Source organism: Triturus cristatus, chromosome 7, assembly GCF_964204655.1.
Source record: "Triturus cristatus chromosome 7, aTriCri1.1, whole genome shotgun sequence".
Taxonomy (NCBI): domain Eukaryota; kingdom Metazoa; phylum Chordata; class Amphibia; order Caudata; family Salamandridae; genus Triturus; species Triturus cristatus.
In genome coordinates, this window is record NC_140590.1 from 1,289,216,966 (window position 1) to 1,289,236,212 (window position 19,247).

General features: G+C 48.7%; 1 protein-coding gene across 1 annotated transcript in view; it reads left to right on the forward strand.

Annotated features, from left to right (window-relative positions):
- LOC146811907 (coronin-1A-like) overlaps positions 1-9,954 on the forward strand; it is a 190,891-nt gene extending 180,937 nt beyond the window's left edge. Inside the window, exon 11 of the mRNA XM_085618864.1 lies at positions 8,440-9,954. Coding sequence (XP_085474990.1) covers positions 8,440-8,544 — 105 coding nt within the window. The 3' untranslated portion in view covers positions 8,545-9,954. The remainder of the gene's footprint in view (positions 1-8,439) is intronic.
- Positions 9,955-19,247: the final 9,293 nt, after the last annotated feature.

Below are 19,247 nucleotides of genomic sequence, written 5' to 3' on the forward strand. Positions count from 1 at the left end.
CAGACAGTGCCAGAAGCTTCTAGAAGCGTCTGGGGAAACTGGCTCTAACTGGCCTAGGGGGAGGGGTAGAGCACCCTGGGTGCCAGGATTCCCTCCAAAAGCTGGGGTTGCTGGGAAATAACGCCTAGACTGTCAACCCAGCTCAGTCAAACGGCACAACCACACAGCTTTGGCATCCATTTTAAGTTATATTTTTAAAATGGGGAAACGCAGTCTGCACACATTCAATCTTTACATTTCCACATTTGGTTCCACAGAAAAGCGAAAAATTTCTGGGAAAAGGGCCAAGTCCAACACAACCCCCTTCCAGCCAAAAGCCAGGGTAGACCGATCAATGCCTTGATGGGCTTCCCTGCTTAGGGCGAGAAAAGGTGGACGCAGGCCCGCAACTGCAGGAGCACCCGCAGGTTCTCCTCCACTCTGGAACCCGAAGGTTCCCTCTCTCAAACCTTCCTCGACCGACTGAGCCACCACCCGGGGGTCCCCTAGCTGGTTGTGGCCAGGACTGGCCCCTAGGCCACCCAGATGTCTCTGGCCCTTGCGGTCTCACAGAGTGGGGGGCAGTAACCCCAGGCCCGTAGTACCCGTTGACCACTCTCCTCCTCCTCCTTTCAGTTCCGAACTGCCACTGGTCCTCCCACCTGGGGTCCGCACCCTCAGGCTGACCAGCCCTCAGGGGCGAGGCTCTCCTCCCCCTACCTCTCCTTCTGGGGTTCCTCACCCTACTCCCATGCGAGGCACCCTCAGACCACCACTCTCTCCCCAGTCCAGGGCCTTGACCCTTCAACTGGTTCCCCAGCCTAGGGTCTAAACCCTGAGGCTGCACCGGTGCCAGGGGTAAGACCTCCCTCCCCCTGCACCCCCTCCCAGAGTTCCGCACCCTCCCAACGGGAGTAGCACCCCTGGAAGACAATTCTGGGGGGACACTGCTAACAGATGTCCCACCCGCCAGGTCAGGCAGTACTCATCCCTGGCCTCCCAACCCAGGATCTAAGCCCTGTGGCTGAGCCGGTGCCCGAGGTGAGACCTTCCTCCCTCTGCACCCCCTTCCAGAGTTCCGCCCCCTCCCACCTGGAGAAGTACCCCTGGAAGTCAATTCTGGGGGGACACTGGTAACAGATGCCCCACCCGCCAGGTCAGGCAACCCCTGAACCTGGCATCCCAGCCCAGGATCTAAACCCTGCAACTGGGCCAACCCCAGAACCTCAGGAGCTCTAATTACAGATGCCCCGGGTCCTCCTAACACTAGGGGCTCCCCCTCACCGGGCGGCACATCAGGACAGCCTAGGCTCCCAACCTGGGGCTCCCTTACGGAACTCTCCAGGCCCTGAGACTGCGGTTGGGGCACCTCGGGACACCTCCCCGTCTCACTCCTTCCTATGGATAGGTCGTGAGGCCCTACAACCCTCTCTTTTCCCGGGGACCTAGCTGGGCTATTCGCCACCTCTCCCACCTCGATGGGTTGGAAGATCCCTGCACCACCCTCTTCAGGGTCACTCCCCAATGCCTCCTCAGACACCCTGGCTCTCACCCAGAGGTCTGCCTCCTGTGCAAGCTCCCTTGGGTCGGAGAACCCACACTGTACTAGGTGGTGACGCAACCTGGGGGAACAATTTCTGAGCATGTGCTCCCGGATGAGTACCTGGCACAGCCCTTCCCACTCATTCACTGCACTCCTCACCACCCAATCCTCCAATGCAGTCCCACACACCTCCACAAACTCCCCCCAGGACTGGTGGGACAGTTTTCCCCTGCCCCTGAACTCTAACCTGTCCCCCTCTTCCTGGGAATCAGGCACCGTCTCCTGGGCTCTGGGAGTGGGACACCCTACATTGGATCCACTCTCGCTGCCACCACTGGATCCCACCCTTACTGGTGAATCCAGACCACAAAAACCACTCTCAGGGGACAACCTACCCTCCCGAGCTGGTCTCTCCCTGGCAAAGGCCCTCTCTGCCTCCGCCATCCTCTCCTGCGCTAGGACCTTCTCCGTCTCTAGCCTCTTCTCCTGCACACTCAGCCGCGCTAGCTCCACCTTGAGCTTTTCCAGCGCCAACTGATGCTCCCTTCCTTCCCTCCTATCTATCCACTCTTCTGGGGACAGGGAAAGGGACGGGGCAGTGCCCCCGGGTCTGGACCCAGCGCGGGACTCCCTAACTCTGGTGTCCTCACTCGCTACTGGCGTCTCCCCCCGGTCATCTTCCTCCTCCTCGTCAGTGTCACCTCCCTCCTGGGTTATGGACTGGGCCCCCTCACTCTCGGAGTCCTCCCTACACTGGAGGTCCTCCTCCGGGTCTCCACTAAATCCACCCTTTAAATATGCGGAGGGGTAATCTGACAGGTCCCCACCAATCTCTAAGGGTTCCCCCCTCTTGAGGGCCTCATAGAGAAATAGCTTCCTGCGTGTGTTGCCTACTGGGGGTATCCCTCTCTCCCTGCAGAAATAAATCACTTCCTGCTCCGTGTACTCCCCAAGATCACCTTCGTTGTAGGTCAACCCCATCCTGGCAAAGTACACCCAGGACACACCACCCACAGTGCAACAAGGGGACACAATTTAAAAACACTTCCAGGAGGAAATCACAATTATGGAAAAAACAATAATTCCCCAAAACCTGAGATTACATTACACACTCAGTTTGCAGTGCAACCCGTGGTCGCTGCGGTACTGCGCAAACACAAGTCCTATCCCACCGCTGCCACCAATGTTGGAATCGGGTAGCGTGGTGCAGAGCGGGCGGGCCAAACTCCAGAGGAAATGTGCAAAGCATCCACGCAGTACACACATGCGACACACAAGGCACACTACAAAAAGAGACACTACACCAGTTTCGGTAGAAATAACTTTTGTATTGTCAAAACCACTAGGTGTCAGGTAATCTCTACACTGCGCCAACTGGCGCTCGGTTCCAATTTACAGGGGGGAATTATGTACAGGGCAGGGCCAATCGGGCCCCTGCCGGAATCATTGCGATTTACAGATAAAATAATTGTACGTGAGAAATAAAGCTCCCATCCATCCACATTGATCCTGCAATAAAATACATCAGGGCATGACATGAGACATTCGGCCGGAACACCTGTAAAGGAAACCTCACAGCATCACAATAAACATGACCGTCCCGGGCATCCCCTGAGGCAGGAAATTAGGTTAGGCAGAGCATCAATACATTAACCTGGCATTTAGACATAACCATTAACATAGCACTTAAGCACAGGACATTCAAAGATAGCGCTGCACCTTTCACGGCGATAGCGCGTTAAAACAAGGCCTTAGCGCGCAGGGCATGGCAACTAAGCATAGCGCTGCATGGGGCAATTGAATCGCATTTTAAATCAGGCATTTACCCTAGCGCTGCCCATATCAATTCAATAGCGCCTTAAAACCAGGACATATGAACATAGCGCTGCTTCTTGCCAATCAATAGCGCTTCAAACATGGCCTGTAAATCTGGCGCTGCACATAGCATAACATTAGGCCAGAAATGCATTTAATTATAGTCCCCGGCAGTCCAGTAGGTCAGGGCATCCCAGGTTGTGATGAGGAAGGGACACTGGGGGCGGGCACCGGCAATGTACCCCGAATTCACCCCCTATCCCTCGGCATTATCTTCCCCCTCACCGGCTTACTGAAGAGTTCCCCGGGCCGATTAGGCACACGTGGCAGCTGCCCACTGCCAGTCGGGGCAGCTGTACCGAGTCCAGCCAGTTCTGGCGAGGTGGAGGTCCCTGCCAGGACCTGGAAGGCAGGGGGTGTCCCTACAGTAAGTATGGGCCCCACGGGGCCCTCCGGGCATTCACCGGGGCGGGCACCGACTATGTGCCCCGACTTAGCCCCTCCCCACCAAGGCAAGCGCGGACCAAGGCCCCACGGAAGATAACGGACCCTGGGGGCGAGCACCGGCAACGTGCCCCGACACTCCCCCCACTCCTCAGTGGCCCCACTCACCAGGACTCTTCGGCCTGCTCCGGTGTGGCTCTCGGCCTCTTCTGCCCTCCTCCTGGACGCTCGAGGGCTTCCGGTGTGCGCGTTTCGCCTCCTCCCTGCAATCGAGGTTGCTAGACGACACCTCGCGCCGGCTTCACCCGGGCAGCACTCACCGGCACTCTCCTGGCGGGGGCAGGCACCGAGGCGTGCCTCGACTGTCCCCCGCTCTTTCCGGACCTCTTGGCCTTCACACGGGCGGTGGGGGCAGGCGCCGACAATGCGCCTCGGGCCCCCCTGACCTTCCGCCTCTCTGCTAACCCCACGGGGCTCTCTTCAGCGCAGGAGAGCCCCGACCACATCCGCGCTTCCTCCCGCTTCACCCGGGCCCCCTCCTGGGACCCGGGGCGGCAACACGGAGCCCGCGAGGCTCACGACGACTTCGGCTGCACCGGGGGCTCTCCTCAGTGCATGGAGAGACCCCCGGGCCGCAGCTCCTCTTCTCGCCGGCTCCTCGTTCTTCTTCTCGGGCCTGAGCCCGTCAGCCAATCCTGTCGCGGCTTCCCGGGGGCGCGGCCACTGACACGGCCGGCGCCCTGGTTGCCGGGCAACACCTGCTCGCGTGCCTCAGGCCTAGCACGGCCTTCACTGAAGCCGCGGCGGCTCTCCCTGGGCCGCGGCGGTGATTTCGGCGGCGGCAAAGTGCGGGGTGGGCACCCGCTTAGGTACACAGCAGGTAACGCGCCGCCATTACGCGGGGTAGGCACCCGCTGTACACAGCATTCACAGGCGGCACACACGCGGGGTGGGCTCCCGCTCCGCTTTACATACGTTCAAATGTGCCCGAGTCACGGGGTGGCCTCCCGCTGGCTTTGTAGGCGTTCCGGGGTGGCCCCCACGCGGCGCTTCCACGTGAACCAGTCCTTCCCTCCAAACAGCGCTACTGGGGCCGTAGCACGGGCGCTTCCCAGGCGCTAGGCAGCCTCCTCAGCTCCAGGGGCATCAGGCAGCTGGGTTACCACACTCACCAGCCGAGCACCATCCGTTTCAGTGTAGCGCTCCCCAGATTTAGCGCTCTCCTTCCAGGGAGCTGGGGAATAGCGCTCTCCTTCCAGGGAGCTTGTAGATAGCGTTTCCTGGTCCCTGCCCCTTGATTGAGGGTTTCTTGAGGGGGGGGAAGTTGCGTTGGTGGCTGCAGGCGGACTACTCAGTCTCTGCCTGTCGTCCCTGGATTCTCCTCTCGCCGGGCCAGATCAGTGGGTAGTTCAGGATCCCTCACTCACTTAAAGGGCAGTGCCTAAACCCTGTCACCTTCAGAGGCATAGGTCCCTGACTGATCCTACCGCCTAAAACTCCTGCGAGGGCTTCTCCAGGTTTGCGTTGCCCCAACTATATCTTTCCCTCGCCCTGTGGACAGTAGGGGGGGGGTAGGTAGGCTCAGGGCCCAGCACACAGGCCTATGTGGCGGTAACCCCTGGCAGCAGGTCCCCTCTCTCCCAGGTCCACCCTCTGACTGACTGCATGGCAACCCAGCTCCTCCCTTTAGACGCCCCTCACCCCACCTTCCAGACAGTGCCAGAAGCTTCTAGAAGCGTCTGGGGAAACTGGCTCTAACTGGCCTAGGGGGAGGGGTAGAGCACCCTGGGTGCCAGGATTCCCTCCAAAAGCTGGGGTTGCTGGGAAATAACGCCTAGACTGTCAACCCAGCTCAGTCAAACGGCACAACCACACAGCTTTGGCATCCATTTTAAGTTATATTTTTAAAATGGGGAAACGCAGTCTGCACACATTCAATCTTTACATTTCCACATTTGGTTCCACAGAAAAGCGAAAAATTTCTGGGAAAAGGGCCAAGTCCAACAATGAGGAATGATGATCTTCGAGGTTATGCCATTTTTTTTAAACTGCACTTACTTTCGCAAAGGCCTGGCCCTGTTGCACAGGGGAAGATCTCTAAAACATAGCAGATAAAAGGAGAACAATGCTGTTCCAGAAAAATAATTCTATTAAATAACGGCAGGTTGTTAGCTTGGTGCAAAATCGTAATTGTTCCTTTTCATTTCTTTGCTATGCGGTGTAAAAGAATGTTTCTTCTGGTGGTTAATGGGCTGTGAAATTTTTCTTGGAGGTTATGTAACATGTGGTAATGAGGTTCTAATTGAAAGTATGGTATAAGGTGCCAATTCCTCATTCTAAGTCCTCTAGGCAGTGCTGCGGCTGCTTATCTAGTCTCACTGGTAATTCCTCATTCTTCGTCCTCTAGCCAGTACTGCAGCTGCTTCTCTGGCCCCGTTGGTAATTCCTCATTGTAAGTCCTCTAGGCAGTGCTGCAGCTGCTTATCTAGTCTCACTGGTAATTCCTCATTCGTCGTCCTCTAGCCAGTGCTGCAGCTGCTTCTCTGGCCCCGCTGATAATTCCTCATTGTAAGTCCTCTAGGCAGTGCTGCAGATGTGTCTCTATTCAAACATCCACTACACTCCAAACCAAATCACATAGCTAAAAGACATTGACATTTACAACCTCAATAGCTCTAACTCTAAAAAATGCAAGACCTAATGCATTGCAAATGCTTGTTTTATTAGTAACCTTTACATATTCCTCGTAAAAACTACAGTTGATATCTAAAGTTCACAAAGTTCTACATGAGTTGGGCTTTCATGGGAAAATGAGGTTTTCTGCCCTGCGTTTGTATATACATGTAATCTGACTTTCCCTTCCCTTGAGAGTGCTGAGTCACTTGCAAGGAAGATCTATGTAAGTTATGGATTCATCTGCAAAACAAATGTAATGGGGCAACTCTTTCACAGTACGAGTGATGCTTTTTTATACAGCTGTGATTTGATGAACTTTTCTCTCACAAATGTCACTTGTGAAGAAGATCTGTGCAAAGTATGCACTCCCATAGAAAAGCTTCATCAGGTACTAGCACAGCTAAATTACAGTGTTTGCAAGATACACATTTTCGGCGCCTGTGCCAACTACCATTCTCAAGAAATACACTACATCCGATGACGGTGAAGGAAAAGCGGGAAATTCCCCTCAAACATCGTTGTGAGGCCAATAATTGTGAAGTACACAGAACAATGCTTGAGTAAAAAAAAACTTTGCACACTCTAGTCATAATAGTGGTGGAGATGTACCACTGAGAGTGCCATATGGCTGCCCCAGACATAAAATGCACTATATATGATAAGTATGAGAAAAGGGGTAAAGGGCTTATTTTCTTGGGTATAAATGTTTATTAATGAAAATGTTAGCCAGGGATTGTGGCACAAGTGCATGTACCCACCATAACCAGGAACATTTAACTAGAATGTCTGAAGGTGCAGTCATCCACCCTAAAACAGTTAAATGCAACTCTTTTCTCGTCACCACTACCTAGTCCAGGCCTTGCAGATTCCTTAGGAACCCAAGGACACACAGCCCCAGATTACCACCAAAATTCTATTTCAAATGCAACACATGAATGTGTTTCATTTCTAGACCAGAACGAGGTGCATTAAGAAAATATATCAAGATCGCGCAGCTTTTTTTAACAACTTTATTTTTTATTTTATTGCAGGGATTTTAGTTTCGATGCATAAAATAATACAATGTAAAGTGATACAGACGGGTAACCATACAGCTTTTAAAAGAAAACAAGTGAGGTGTCACTTGCACTGAGTGCCAACGTTTCCTATCCATTATGCCCTAGGTACCCCAGTGTAGCTTTTTCCAACAATAGTTGTCTGAAAACCAAGAGAAAACATATTAAACCCCCTGGTAATGATCCATGCCCCCCCCATTCCAAATTCCCCCTCTCCACACATTGGAAATGTAAACCACTTGTGTGAGTTCAGAAAGGTCACTGGACGGGGGATATCAGAACTTCAACAGTTTCAAATATGAGTCGGGTAAAGGAATTCGATCCACATTTACCAAGAGGTTTACTTCCATTTCCTCATCTCTTGATTCGTGCACTAAGGGAAATCAAACCCCACTGTATATTTTAGAAAAATAAGCTGGTGTACCACAGTGAGGTGGATTAAGGTCTCTCGCCGACAGAGAGCGAGCAGGCTCAAGAAAACAAAACATGTTTTCCTAGAGGAAGTAACCAAGCACCAAAGGAAAACAACTGCCTCTCACGAAGATGCAAGGCATTTAGAGCAGCACGGATTACAAGACATTTCTGAATTCAGGGAGTGGTCATTGGTTTTCCTCCAGAAGGTATTTTTCTCCAGAGATGCTAAAGCACAGCACATCATACATGTAACTGTTTAGATGCCCTACTTTCCTTGATGATGTGGTGGGAAAAGAATTGCAAGTTGTGTAAACCAGATGATTGATCGAAGAGTGCTCTTTTAACACCAAACCTCCCTACACGCCAGGCTAAGGCCTTTGGTGTCCCATCTGCATGATGGAACACAGCTTTGCTCTCCTCCACAATGGAAGGCAAGTTACAACTTAGGAATTGTTTGCGCTCTCGTGTCTACTGCTGTGTCTTACCTCTGTCTCCTCTTTATATTCTCCTTAGGATCCAGTCTTGGAGAAGCTGACTGAGGAAATTAGGCTGCTGAAGGCCACGGTGAAGGAACAGGACCAACGCATCTCAGAGCTGGAGGAACGAGTCAGCAAATAGAGACTCCACCGGGGGAGGGAGTTATGATATGCATATATATATATACAAGAGAATATTAATTAAGAAATCGTCCAAAGTGTACTGCTACCACATTTTGTTGTTAAGACCAAATAACTGCTGCAGACACTGGGGTATTTGGAGCCACTGTGAAATATATATACACATGTGAGGGGAGTGTTGTGCTTCTGCCTCAAGGACCACTCACCAGTCAAGCAAAGCTACAACAACCTGCTTCAGAAGACAGTTGTCGATCTTGCTTATCCCCCAGCGCTGCAACCTTTTGCTATGCCTCCAGCTAACCTTGAGAGAAGCCAGCCACTTTCCTGCCGCCCCTCTGATTTTCTCGAACTGTCAGTAGACGGTCTCCCAGGGATGAAAAGGGGAAGCCGAATGCACTGGCACCACCTTTGCTTTTTGGGGAAGGTTCCATCATTTTACTCGACAAGCAGTGCCGACTGCGTGCCAATTGACTACCTCCATAAAAAAAAAAAAAGGCGATTTGCTGGACTAGTTCATGCTTTTTTGTTGTTGCTTTTTTTCCAGGTTTACTCTTCTTTGTTTGCCAATATTTTGTTTCTTGAATTTAAGCGTTCTAGACGCAAGAAGGAAGAGGAGACATAATAGAAGCCTAATTTTGCGAACATGTTGCAACCATGCTTTTCAAGCCAATATTTTCTGCTATTGCTTCTCCTAAGAATCTCTCTGACAGCAGAGCTGAGAGTACAAATCTGTGATCCAAAATACAGAGTAGTTTCAGGATGATGTAGGTAACACTCCTGTCCAGAGGAAATGTCCCGACATACTTGACTTCCCTTTTATTCTGAAATTTAAAGAAGGGAGATTGTAAGGAGAAGCAAGTTATCTGGAATAAAGTCTAATGCATGTCAGTAACCCATGTCCAGTCTCACACACCTGGTCACAAGGACGTACCTATTTTTTGTGTCAGACAGTCCTGTAAAATGGTTGGAAAGGTTGTGCCTGTTTCAGTATCCCAGATCTGATGTCTGGTCACTCGTCGATCATGGAGAGATCACTTGCGCACCTTCCAGAAGCAGTTACTGGACTGTGGAGTGACTTGTTTCGGAGTTTCATCCTAAGTGACATGTATTAAATATGGAGGAGATATGTGGCCTTGGAACCTGTGTGAAGGGAACAGCAACCAGAAAGAACTCTGTTCGAAACCAATCCACGTGAAGGACCGGACACTGTGCTGCACTCGGTGCCTTCGAAGGAAGAATCGCCAACATGTGTTTGTTTTGTGCTTTGTGCTTGTCTGCAGTAAATGCGGGTGCTGCACAATGAGGGCTGTATGCTTGGTTCGGAGATATGCACATCCAGGTGTGCCAATCATACCTCCATCCTCAGTCTCAGAACAGAGCAGTTGTATCAATAAAGAGAATTTGGAGAACAGAGTTGGGTGGCTTGCGTATCTGTCAGAGTTGCTAGACTGGACAAGTCAGAGGAGACTATAACTGGAACACAAGTAGATGCCGCTGAAGTCTGTTTCATGTCCAAGTCTTCTCTTCCTTGTGTGCACCAAGTATTGTGGGCTTAGGCAGGAGTAAGCAATGAGTAGAGAACATGAAACCAGCATATGTGGTATGAAAGGGGAGGTTCAGCAGCTAAATCTGTAATGGAAAAAAAGGAATGAATGGTGGGCGGTGAGGGTCACTCAACCGAGCGGGTCAGTTTTCACAGACACGAAGCCCATTCCAGCATTCTGAGCGAATGAATTTTTGGATTGACAGAGGCCTCTGTTTAATCATGTGGGTGTACATACCTTGACTGTTCGATAAGGGGCGCGGGACAAACAGCTTACAGAGATGCATTTGAACAGTTCTGCTTGAGCATTCTCTGCCAACAATCAGGGTCACCCAGAAAAAAAATATTTATTTTGTTCACGTAGTTTTCTATCGTGTAAGCCTGGACTAATGGCCATCAAGCTGTTGCACAACAGATTTTCACAAATCATAAATTCAGAGGTTTGTGTAGAAGGGGAGAGTGAGGAAGACCAGTTCATCATGGAGAGAAACTACAGAGAACCCACTGGATTGGAAAAGGACAGACATTGGAATAACCACATTTTGAAGTTCAGAAAAGAAAATGTTTTGCACTTTACACCAGGGTGAAACTACAGTGATCCATAGTAGCATCAAAGGTTAATCATAGATTAAGCGGTATAGCAGATGTAATGCAGGACAGTGTTCGATCAGCAGTGGTCAAGTTTTTGCCTTTCCCTGGAAACTTAGAATAGTTTTGAGTATGGTCTTAAATAAGTTGGGAGAAATTGATGGTAGTGATGGAGCAAAGTGATCAACTGGAATCCTGCAGCCTCCACTCCTGGAAAGTGGCCTTCAAGTCATGGGTGCTCATGACTGCAGGACACTTGCTACAGGTAGATGAAGAATTACAAAAGGTAGTCTGTACATTGATAGGACACAGGAACGACTGAACAGGTCCTCGGACGAGCACAAGTGGAGTGTACCTTTCAGAGACGCATCGTTGCACACTAGGGTTAAGGAAGGAGAGAATGGAAATTGACTTACTATGAATTGAACATTGGACTCCCGTTATCATGTTAGTCGTTGTATGCTATAACAGAAGCTTTCAAAGTGGTGTGAGTGTTTGCCCACAGTATCATCTGTTTTTACTCACAGAAGGGCACGCCTATTAAGCTCTTAACTTTATGTAGATGGAACTGTCTAACATTTACTATTTGATATGTGTGGACAGGGCTCAAGGAGGTGGGACTGTCTTTCTAATTGTTTGAGAAAGTCGTTCTTGTGCTTGTGCTTTGGCTCATGTTAAAAAGAACCAAAAGAAAAAAAATTAATCATACCCGGAGAGAGGAACTCGAGCATTTGTAACATGATCAAACTGTTACATCTGGTGTTGTTATTGTAACTGAGAATGCTGGGATCTGAACGCCAGACCACAGCTCACAAACAGATATCCGGAATCAGATATCAGCAACTACGCTTGAATAAAACATATGTAGAGTGTCCATGATAAGATTCAACAAATAAGCGGCATACGAAAAGAACACCGAGGTCCATAACTGTGTTCATATTGGAAATCTCTGAAATGTTCACCACGAAAACCATACCTATGACATAACTATCAAGAAAACCATAACCAAACGTGTAGGGGGTTGTAGTGAGTTTCAGGGGGGTCCCAAAAATAAGAATCAGTTGTGGTATAGATTTAAACAAATTTTAAAAACTGGAGAAATAGTTTGTGGATAAAGGGATAATGAAAATAATGTTCCTGCTAAATAAATCTGAGATTATCATACATCAATTTTTATCAAGGTGACAAGACAAAACGCCCCTTTGGTTACGTTAAACTGTCAGATTGAAAATAGAGCCATTCGCATTAAAGTAAGTGGTATGCAAGGGTTCTGATGTCAGTGTCGAGGACATTGCATTTACCAATGAATCCACACACTTATGTTTTAGGACTTCAGACCTGGTTTTACGTGACCTGGTACAAATGACAGAGGAACAGAATACTGTAGCCCTGGGTGCCCTTCTGTGAAATACTGAGGAATTGAGTAGAGTGAGTTGGTAGACGCAAATATAATAGAGCAGGGCCTATGTGGCGTAGTATTTACAACAGGATAGTTTGTAGTTTATTTATTTCATGCATAAGTGAATTAAAACCGTTGCAATAGAGTATTAAAGTTAATAAAAATGTTAGTACATTATAAAATGCTGTAGCCGTAGTACAGAATTAGCTCAGGCGAAAGGATCGAAAGTTCTAGTAGAGGGCAAGTTAAACACGATAGGGTGGTCCGTATGTTACATAATGGAGGAGACCAAGGAAGATCTCTACTGAGGCAGGCTTTAGTCGAGGTGGTAAAGGTGAACAGGGCGGGCTACTGGTGACCAAGTACAGGAAGACAGGACAACACAGACAGGTGGTGACTGGGCAGAGGAACAGGAAACAGCAGACTATAAATAACACATAGCAAAGACAAGGGTATGTAACAGAACAGGCCTATAGCGGACGTGCTATTGGACACTGAGAAATGTGATGGGGCAGGCAGCTAAGTGACTTGGTAAAAGAGAATGGGATAGAGTAGGCGCTAGGTGACTTGGCACAGGGAACCAGAATTGTGCAGGGCATAGGCGAAGTGGTACAAGCAACCAGGAATGAGGGCATGAGGAACCGGAAAGGACTAGCTGAATATAACCTGCTTTGGCACTAAAGAACAGAATAGTAGAACCCTGAATAATCTTGTAGAAGAGGACAAGAACAGGTAGGCACAGGCCACAGGTGGTCTCCTAAGAGAGAATGCGGAACACAGCTAGGCAAACCACAGATAAGCTGATACATGTGGACGGAATCGGGAAGGACATAGGTGATCTGGAACAACATGATTGGATGGGTTAAGTCACAGAGGGCAAGAAACAGGATGGAGCAGGCTGCAAGGGGTCTAGTACATGAGACCAAGGAACAGAAAAGGGATGGCCATAGTTGGCCATCAAACAGATACTTGATGAGTGGAACAGGCCAAACCGAATGGCTTGACAAGATACTAGCGAAAAGAAGGAGTCATACCATAGATAACTAGTATAGGCCTGCCACATGCATTTCCTTTTATAACATAATCTACAGCCAGCCCTATTAAATTCTCCAAAGCCAACATCTATCAGAAACCTCACTGAAGAAAAACACCACCTCAGTCATGAAGACCATTCACTCAGAGGCCCCCACAGACCCATGTCTAAACCATATCTACATCCTAGGAGGACCCATGCTCAGCAAATTCTTCCCCCACATCATCAAGTGCACATCGAGTCTGCAACCTTCCCCGAGAAGTGGAAGCATGCTGCACTCACAGCCCTCCTAAAAAAACATTGGCTGACCTAAAAGAATTTAGCAACTTCTGACCCATCCCCCTGATACCGTACCCAGCAACGGTGATAGAGAAAGCAATCAACCAACAACTCACCAGCAATCTGGATCACCACAATTTTCTCAACCACTCCCAACCCAGATTCTGCAGCAATCACAGCACAGAGACAGCACTTATCGCTGCCACAGATGAGATCTGCACCGTGCTAGTGTGAGGAGAAACCACCACCGTGATACTGCTGGACCTCTTGGCAGCATTCAACACTGTGTCATACTCTAGCCTCATCAAACGATTACATGACACAGGCATCGCCGGACCTGCCTTCAAATGGATATGCTCCTTCCTCACGAAAAGAACACAGTGAGTCACACTCCCCACCCCCACACATCGAAGCCTGATCTACGAAGTCCCTCAAAGATCATCCCTCAGCCACACCTCTTCAACTATTACATGACACCACTTGCAGACGTCACCAGATCCCACGGCATCTCCATCATCTCGTACACCAATGACACCCATCCTCTCCATGTCGGACAAATCCTCCATGACCAGATCACACTTCACTGAATACGTGATCCACCTATCAGAATGGATGAGAACTAACTGCCTGAAACTCAACACAGGTAAGACTGAAGTGAAAGTTCTTCAGAAACAAAAACTCTCCTTGGGACTCCACATGGTCGCCATCAGAGCCTGGTCCTACTTCGTCACCCAGCAAACATGCACACAACCGGGGGATCATATTAGATGACAAACTCAACATGACTGCTCAGGTGAACGCAGTCAGCTCCTCCTGCTACCACATGCTATGCATCCTTTAAAAAAATCTTCGGATGGATTCCCAAAAGCTACTAGACAAGAGAAAGGCGTCTTACAAACCAAAGAGATGAAGCACTGTGTTGACAGTAAAATCAGTTCTCCCCTTGGGGAAACAAATCACCTATAAATCTTCAGACAATCTGTAGTCTCCACTCAAACCTCAAATGTGTGAAGCCATAAACTCATACCACGTCAATGTCAAATTCGAACAGAGTTTTAATTTCTTAATATTTTCCACACAGGAGTTACAAATTCTTCATATACATCATTCTACAGTAACAATTCCACATTTCATTCTAATATTATAAAAGAAACCAAATTCCGACCCAGGGAATGCTCCACAGCATTAAATTTACACTGTGCATGCATTGACCCCCTCCCCACATTACGACGCAAGCCTCTAATTAAACGTAAAACATTAAAAAAAAAATTCAAGAGAAGACAAGGGGGAGAAAACACTGCACATAGACCTGTTCAAGTGGTATTGGTCCGCTATGATCGATATATATATATATATATATATATATTCACAGAAAAAACCATAGGTTTCAGGCACGTTATAGTTAGGAATTAGCATTTAAAAAACCTCAGAAAATCACTGAAAAAACCATAGGTTTCAGGGGTGTTATAGTTAGCTGGACTGTTCACTTGTACAAAACCATTGAAATTCCCCCGTTATAGTTAGTTCAGCTAACTATAACTTGCGCGCCCGCAATGCACTGCTGATGACGTCACATATTACATCACTCATGACATGGTCAGTGACATCACTCATGACATCACTCATGACACCTCATCTCCTGTCTCTACTTCCACCAGACACCTACACTCTGCCTCTCTCTCTTACATACACACACTGCATCCACAGAAGCAGACCACGAGGACTAGCCTTCTAATCCCTTGCACCCAAAACATGAAAAACGACCTCCCGCTACACTTAAGAGCCTCCTTCTTGTTTCTGGAATTTTGCAGGAAGCTAAAGACCTAGCTCTTCAAATAAGACCTTGCCGACGATCTTCACACCTGCTCCAGGGCTTGGATACCCCTTGTATGATTAATCACACTTTACAAAGCCTTATTGTTAGACCTGGCACCATTGGCGTGAGTCTCCCTTCCATTTTTTCGCTGTGTCTCCTCTGTTTTTGCTGGTTATAGATGCTCTGGGCGCTGTGCCACTGCCATTCAGTGCCACAGCGCGAATGCTCCCTTTGTAAAGATGACATATGAATTGGTACATCCATGATTGGCTTATTTGGTTTACCTGTTAGTCCCTAGTAGCGTGGCCTGTGTGTGCCCAGGGCTGGTAAACCAAATGCTGCTGGTGGGCCTGCAGCACTGGTTTGTGCCACCCACAGAAGCAGCTTGTAAAGTATGTCTCAGACCTGCCACTGCAGTGTCTGCGTGCAGTCCAGAACTGCCATCTTGGCTGTGAAGTGCACCCACTTCCCAGCCCTAAACCTTCCCTTGGCATCCTGCAAGCCCCCCTTATGATAGGGCGCATTGTATGTGTAAGGTAGGACATGCCCTGATGTATGTAGCATGTCCTAGTAGTGAATTACACCCCATTTCGTTTTTCACTAATGTAAGGCTACCTGTTCTCCATAGGCCAGAATGGGAGGTCTGGGCTATTACATTCTATAGTCCTAACTGACCCACAGAACATGGTAGAAAAACGAATCTAGTATGCCTGAGCTCAGAATATTAAAATACATCTTTTAGTGAAGGTTATTTTTATATTCTGTGTTTGAAACTACCACTTTTAGAGTATAGGTACTTTCTTGCCTAAGCCTCCCAGTTTGCTCTGCTATGATGTGTATTGGCTGTCTGGTTTTGGAGGGACAGGGCAGGCTGAGTCAGACCTGGGTTGAATAGAGCGACCTGCCTTGGTGTGAGGGGAGGGGTAGCTCCTGCACTTGAATAGGACTGTGCCTGGCAAGGTGAATGCTGGCTCCACCTCCCACTGTGCGTCTGAGGCAGACCCCCTCTTTCTGAAAGGAAGGATGCAGCCTGATCAACAAAGTGCTCCAGGGCTGGGCAGAACTGGTTCTGGCTGGGTTCAGAGACTTGGGACCCCTAAGAACAAAGACTTTGGGGGTATAAATATTTGTGCACAAACCCCTACAATTTGTATTGCTCCTGGATAACAAGAAGAACCTCTGTCCGTGGGACTACAAGAATCTGCAGGAGAAGGACTGTCCTTGTGCTTGTGTGCTGTTTCTGGGACTGGCCTGCAGCTGTTACTACTGGACTTCAAGGAGAGGAAAATAACTTTGATTGGACTTTTATTTTTGTGCTACAGCAATCACCCAAGGGCTAGGAGAGAGCTAGCCTCCTGCTGGAGTCTCAGGCACATCAGACTCCCCCATCATCCTCCTGTTTCCTCCCAGCGAGGATTACTATCTGCAGGTGAGGCTCCTGTGTGTTCCAGGGCCTCTAGTTCTACTGCTGAGAAGAGAGCGCTGAAAATCATCGCTAACCTCCGTTAGCGAGCCGCTGCAGCTGGTGAGCGTGAGAAAAATCGCCGCTCCGCTGTCGCCGAGCGCTCGCTAACCCCGAAGATCGTCGCAGCACCTGAAAACGCCCGCTATCCGGAGATCGTCGCAGCACCTGTCTGCGGGCCTGAAAACGCCCGCTATCTGGAAATCATCGCAACAGGATCATCGCAGCGTGGACGTCGAGCGTTCGCCATTTTCCCCGCATCGAATCCGGATCGTCGCTTCCTCGCGGAGCGCCATCTTTGTCAACGCAGCAAGATCGCACACGCAACAGGCTCGGTGCATCATCCTCCCTTCGCGGCAAGGATTTCATCGCATCACCGGCTTAGCGTGAGGAAGTTTGTCGCTTTGTCCTGCCCGCAACCCAGCGCATCATCCTCCCTTGCGGTAAGGATTCAACGCATCGCTGGTTAGCGTGAGGAAATTTATCGCTACAACGCCTTAGCGACATTTTTGTTGCTTTGCTCCTGGAACCAGATACTTTGTGAGTAAAAGGGTCGCAGAGACCCCTGCCTTGAACTAAACATCATTTTGTGCATCCTGAACTATTTTTCCTTGCAGCATTTCTAAAGTAATTATATTTTTATAGTATTGTGGATTTTTACTGTTATTGGTCTTGTGATTAAGACTATATAAAAATACCTATTTTTCATAACTACTTGAGTGGTGTCCATTTGTAGTGTTCCTCATTATATTACTGTGTATGGTCATAAATGCTTCACACACTGCCTCTGAGATAAGCCTAGCTGCTCGTGCTACGTTACCACAGGGTTGAGCAGGGGTTGTCAAAGGGTGTAGGCTGCTTAGGAAGGAGGGTCCCTACTTGGACAGTGGCCAGCCATTGCCAACTAGAGACCCCCATTTCTAACACTTATAATATAACATAACATGCCTTATCCTGTTCTCAGCAAACAGGTGAGCCAGACTGGTCAGGGTGAAGCTGAGCAAATACAGCATACCGAGGAAGAGCTCATCTATGTTGCATGCAGCTCATGCTCCTATCAAGAATTGGAAACCAATGTTGGCTCTCCATGTCGCAAACCAGACAGCCGACTACATCATGAAAAGTAAGTATGATCATCAGGGAAGATTCCACTTCCCTTACTCCATGGGGCATGTCCCAATTTTCATCTCTTAAAAGACTTCTAACTTGATGATAAGTGCAGTAGGTGTTCACCGACTGATTAAAGTCATACTTACATCATCAAGCATATCCGTGATCTGGACCTCCAGGTTAAGAGCATTGTTACTGCTTGGAAGCGTGCCACGGCGAAGGGGTGAGCATTTCGTGCTAGGAACATTAATGCCCCATGGGTGCAAGTCTGACATTGACCTGTGTCACATTGGATGGTTCCCTCTACACAGCCCAACTATCCCCACCTAGCACCCAGTCCATGTGATCATCCCATTTCACCTTTCGCAGGAGGCATATCATTGTGGTCATTGCTTAAGTTGTAAAAAAAAAGAAGTCTGGGTATCCAAACATTTTATTAGGCATCTGCTTCCAATGCTGCCACATGCCAGGATTGCCTACTCATGGTTTCATCTCATACCTTTTTCTTCCAGCTCCTTACACTTCCTGTCTCTTTATCGCCCTCTTGAAGGTAATTTTTAATTCCTTCTGTCTCCCTTTGTCACTCCTTTAATTTTGTTTTCTTCTCCTTTTCTCTGTCTTGCTTTGGGTCAGTCGGCTGATGACAATAAGAGTCCAGGTCTCCAAAAATGAGTGCTACTGCCCACCGCCTGCACCCACCGGCACAAATTAAACCGTGAGGTCAGTGGCCATAATGTACAAGTAGGCACACGTTACAGAACAGTGGATATGAAGGGTGCATTCTGTCTCTCAGATCCTAACAGTGGCGGCTCCTCTTCAGGGTTCAGGGAGTAGCCCTGCCACCTGTGACCAACCACATGATTGCCCGAGCCTCTGCTAGATAAAATTAAAATTATTATGTATAAACATTTTTACACTTGTAACAATTACATTTAGCAGTGTTCATGTAAACACGATTTTCGTGTTTACATGAACTTTGGGGTGCGCAAAACCAATAATGACATGACAACTAATGAAATTGTGGTTCGGACTGATCCCACAGTTGGCATACAAATATGGGCAAGGGTATAAAGAGTCTGTAGTTACTAAGTGCCGAGCTTGCGGAGCAGTAGAGGAATCACTAATTCACATACTGTGCATCTGGGTGACACTGCGTCCACTGAGAATATACTGGCTCCGCCTAATCTGGGGTATTTTAAATATACGAACATGTCAAGCCGCCCTAGTTGAGTGCATGAAAGGTGACTCAGCACAGCTGGCGGCTCGTTTCTTGAAATATTTGATGGCAGTAAGGGCTTTTTTGGACTCTGACCATCGCATAGAACTATGTATGTATGTATGTATGTATGTATAGGTATACTTGTATAGCGCATTAACTGTCACCCAACGGGCATCCTGGCGCTTAGACTTTTGATGGAACCTGCACGATGTTATCAACCACTGTATGATTTACGCCACTCTTGGGAAGAGGTGT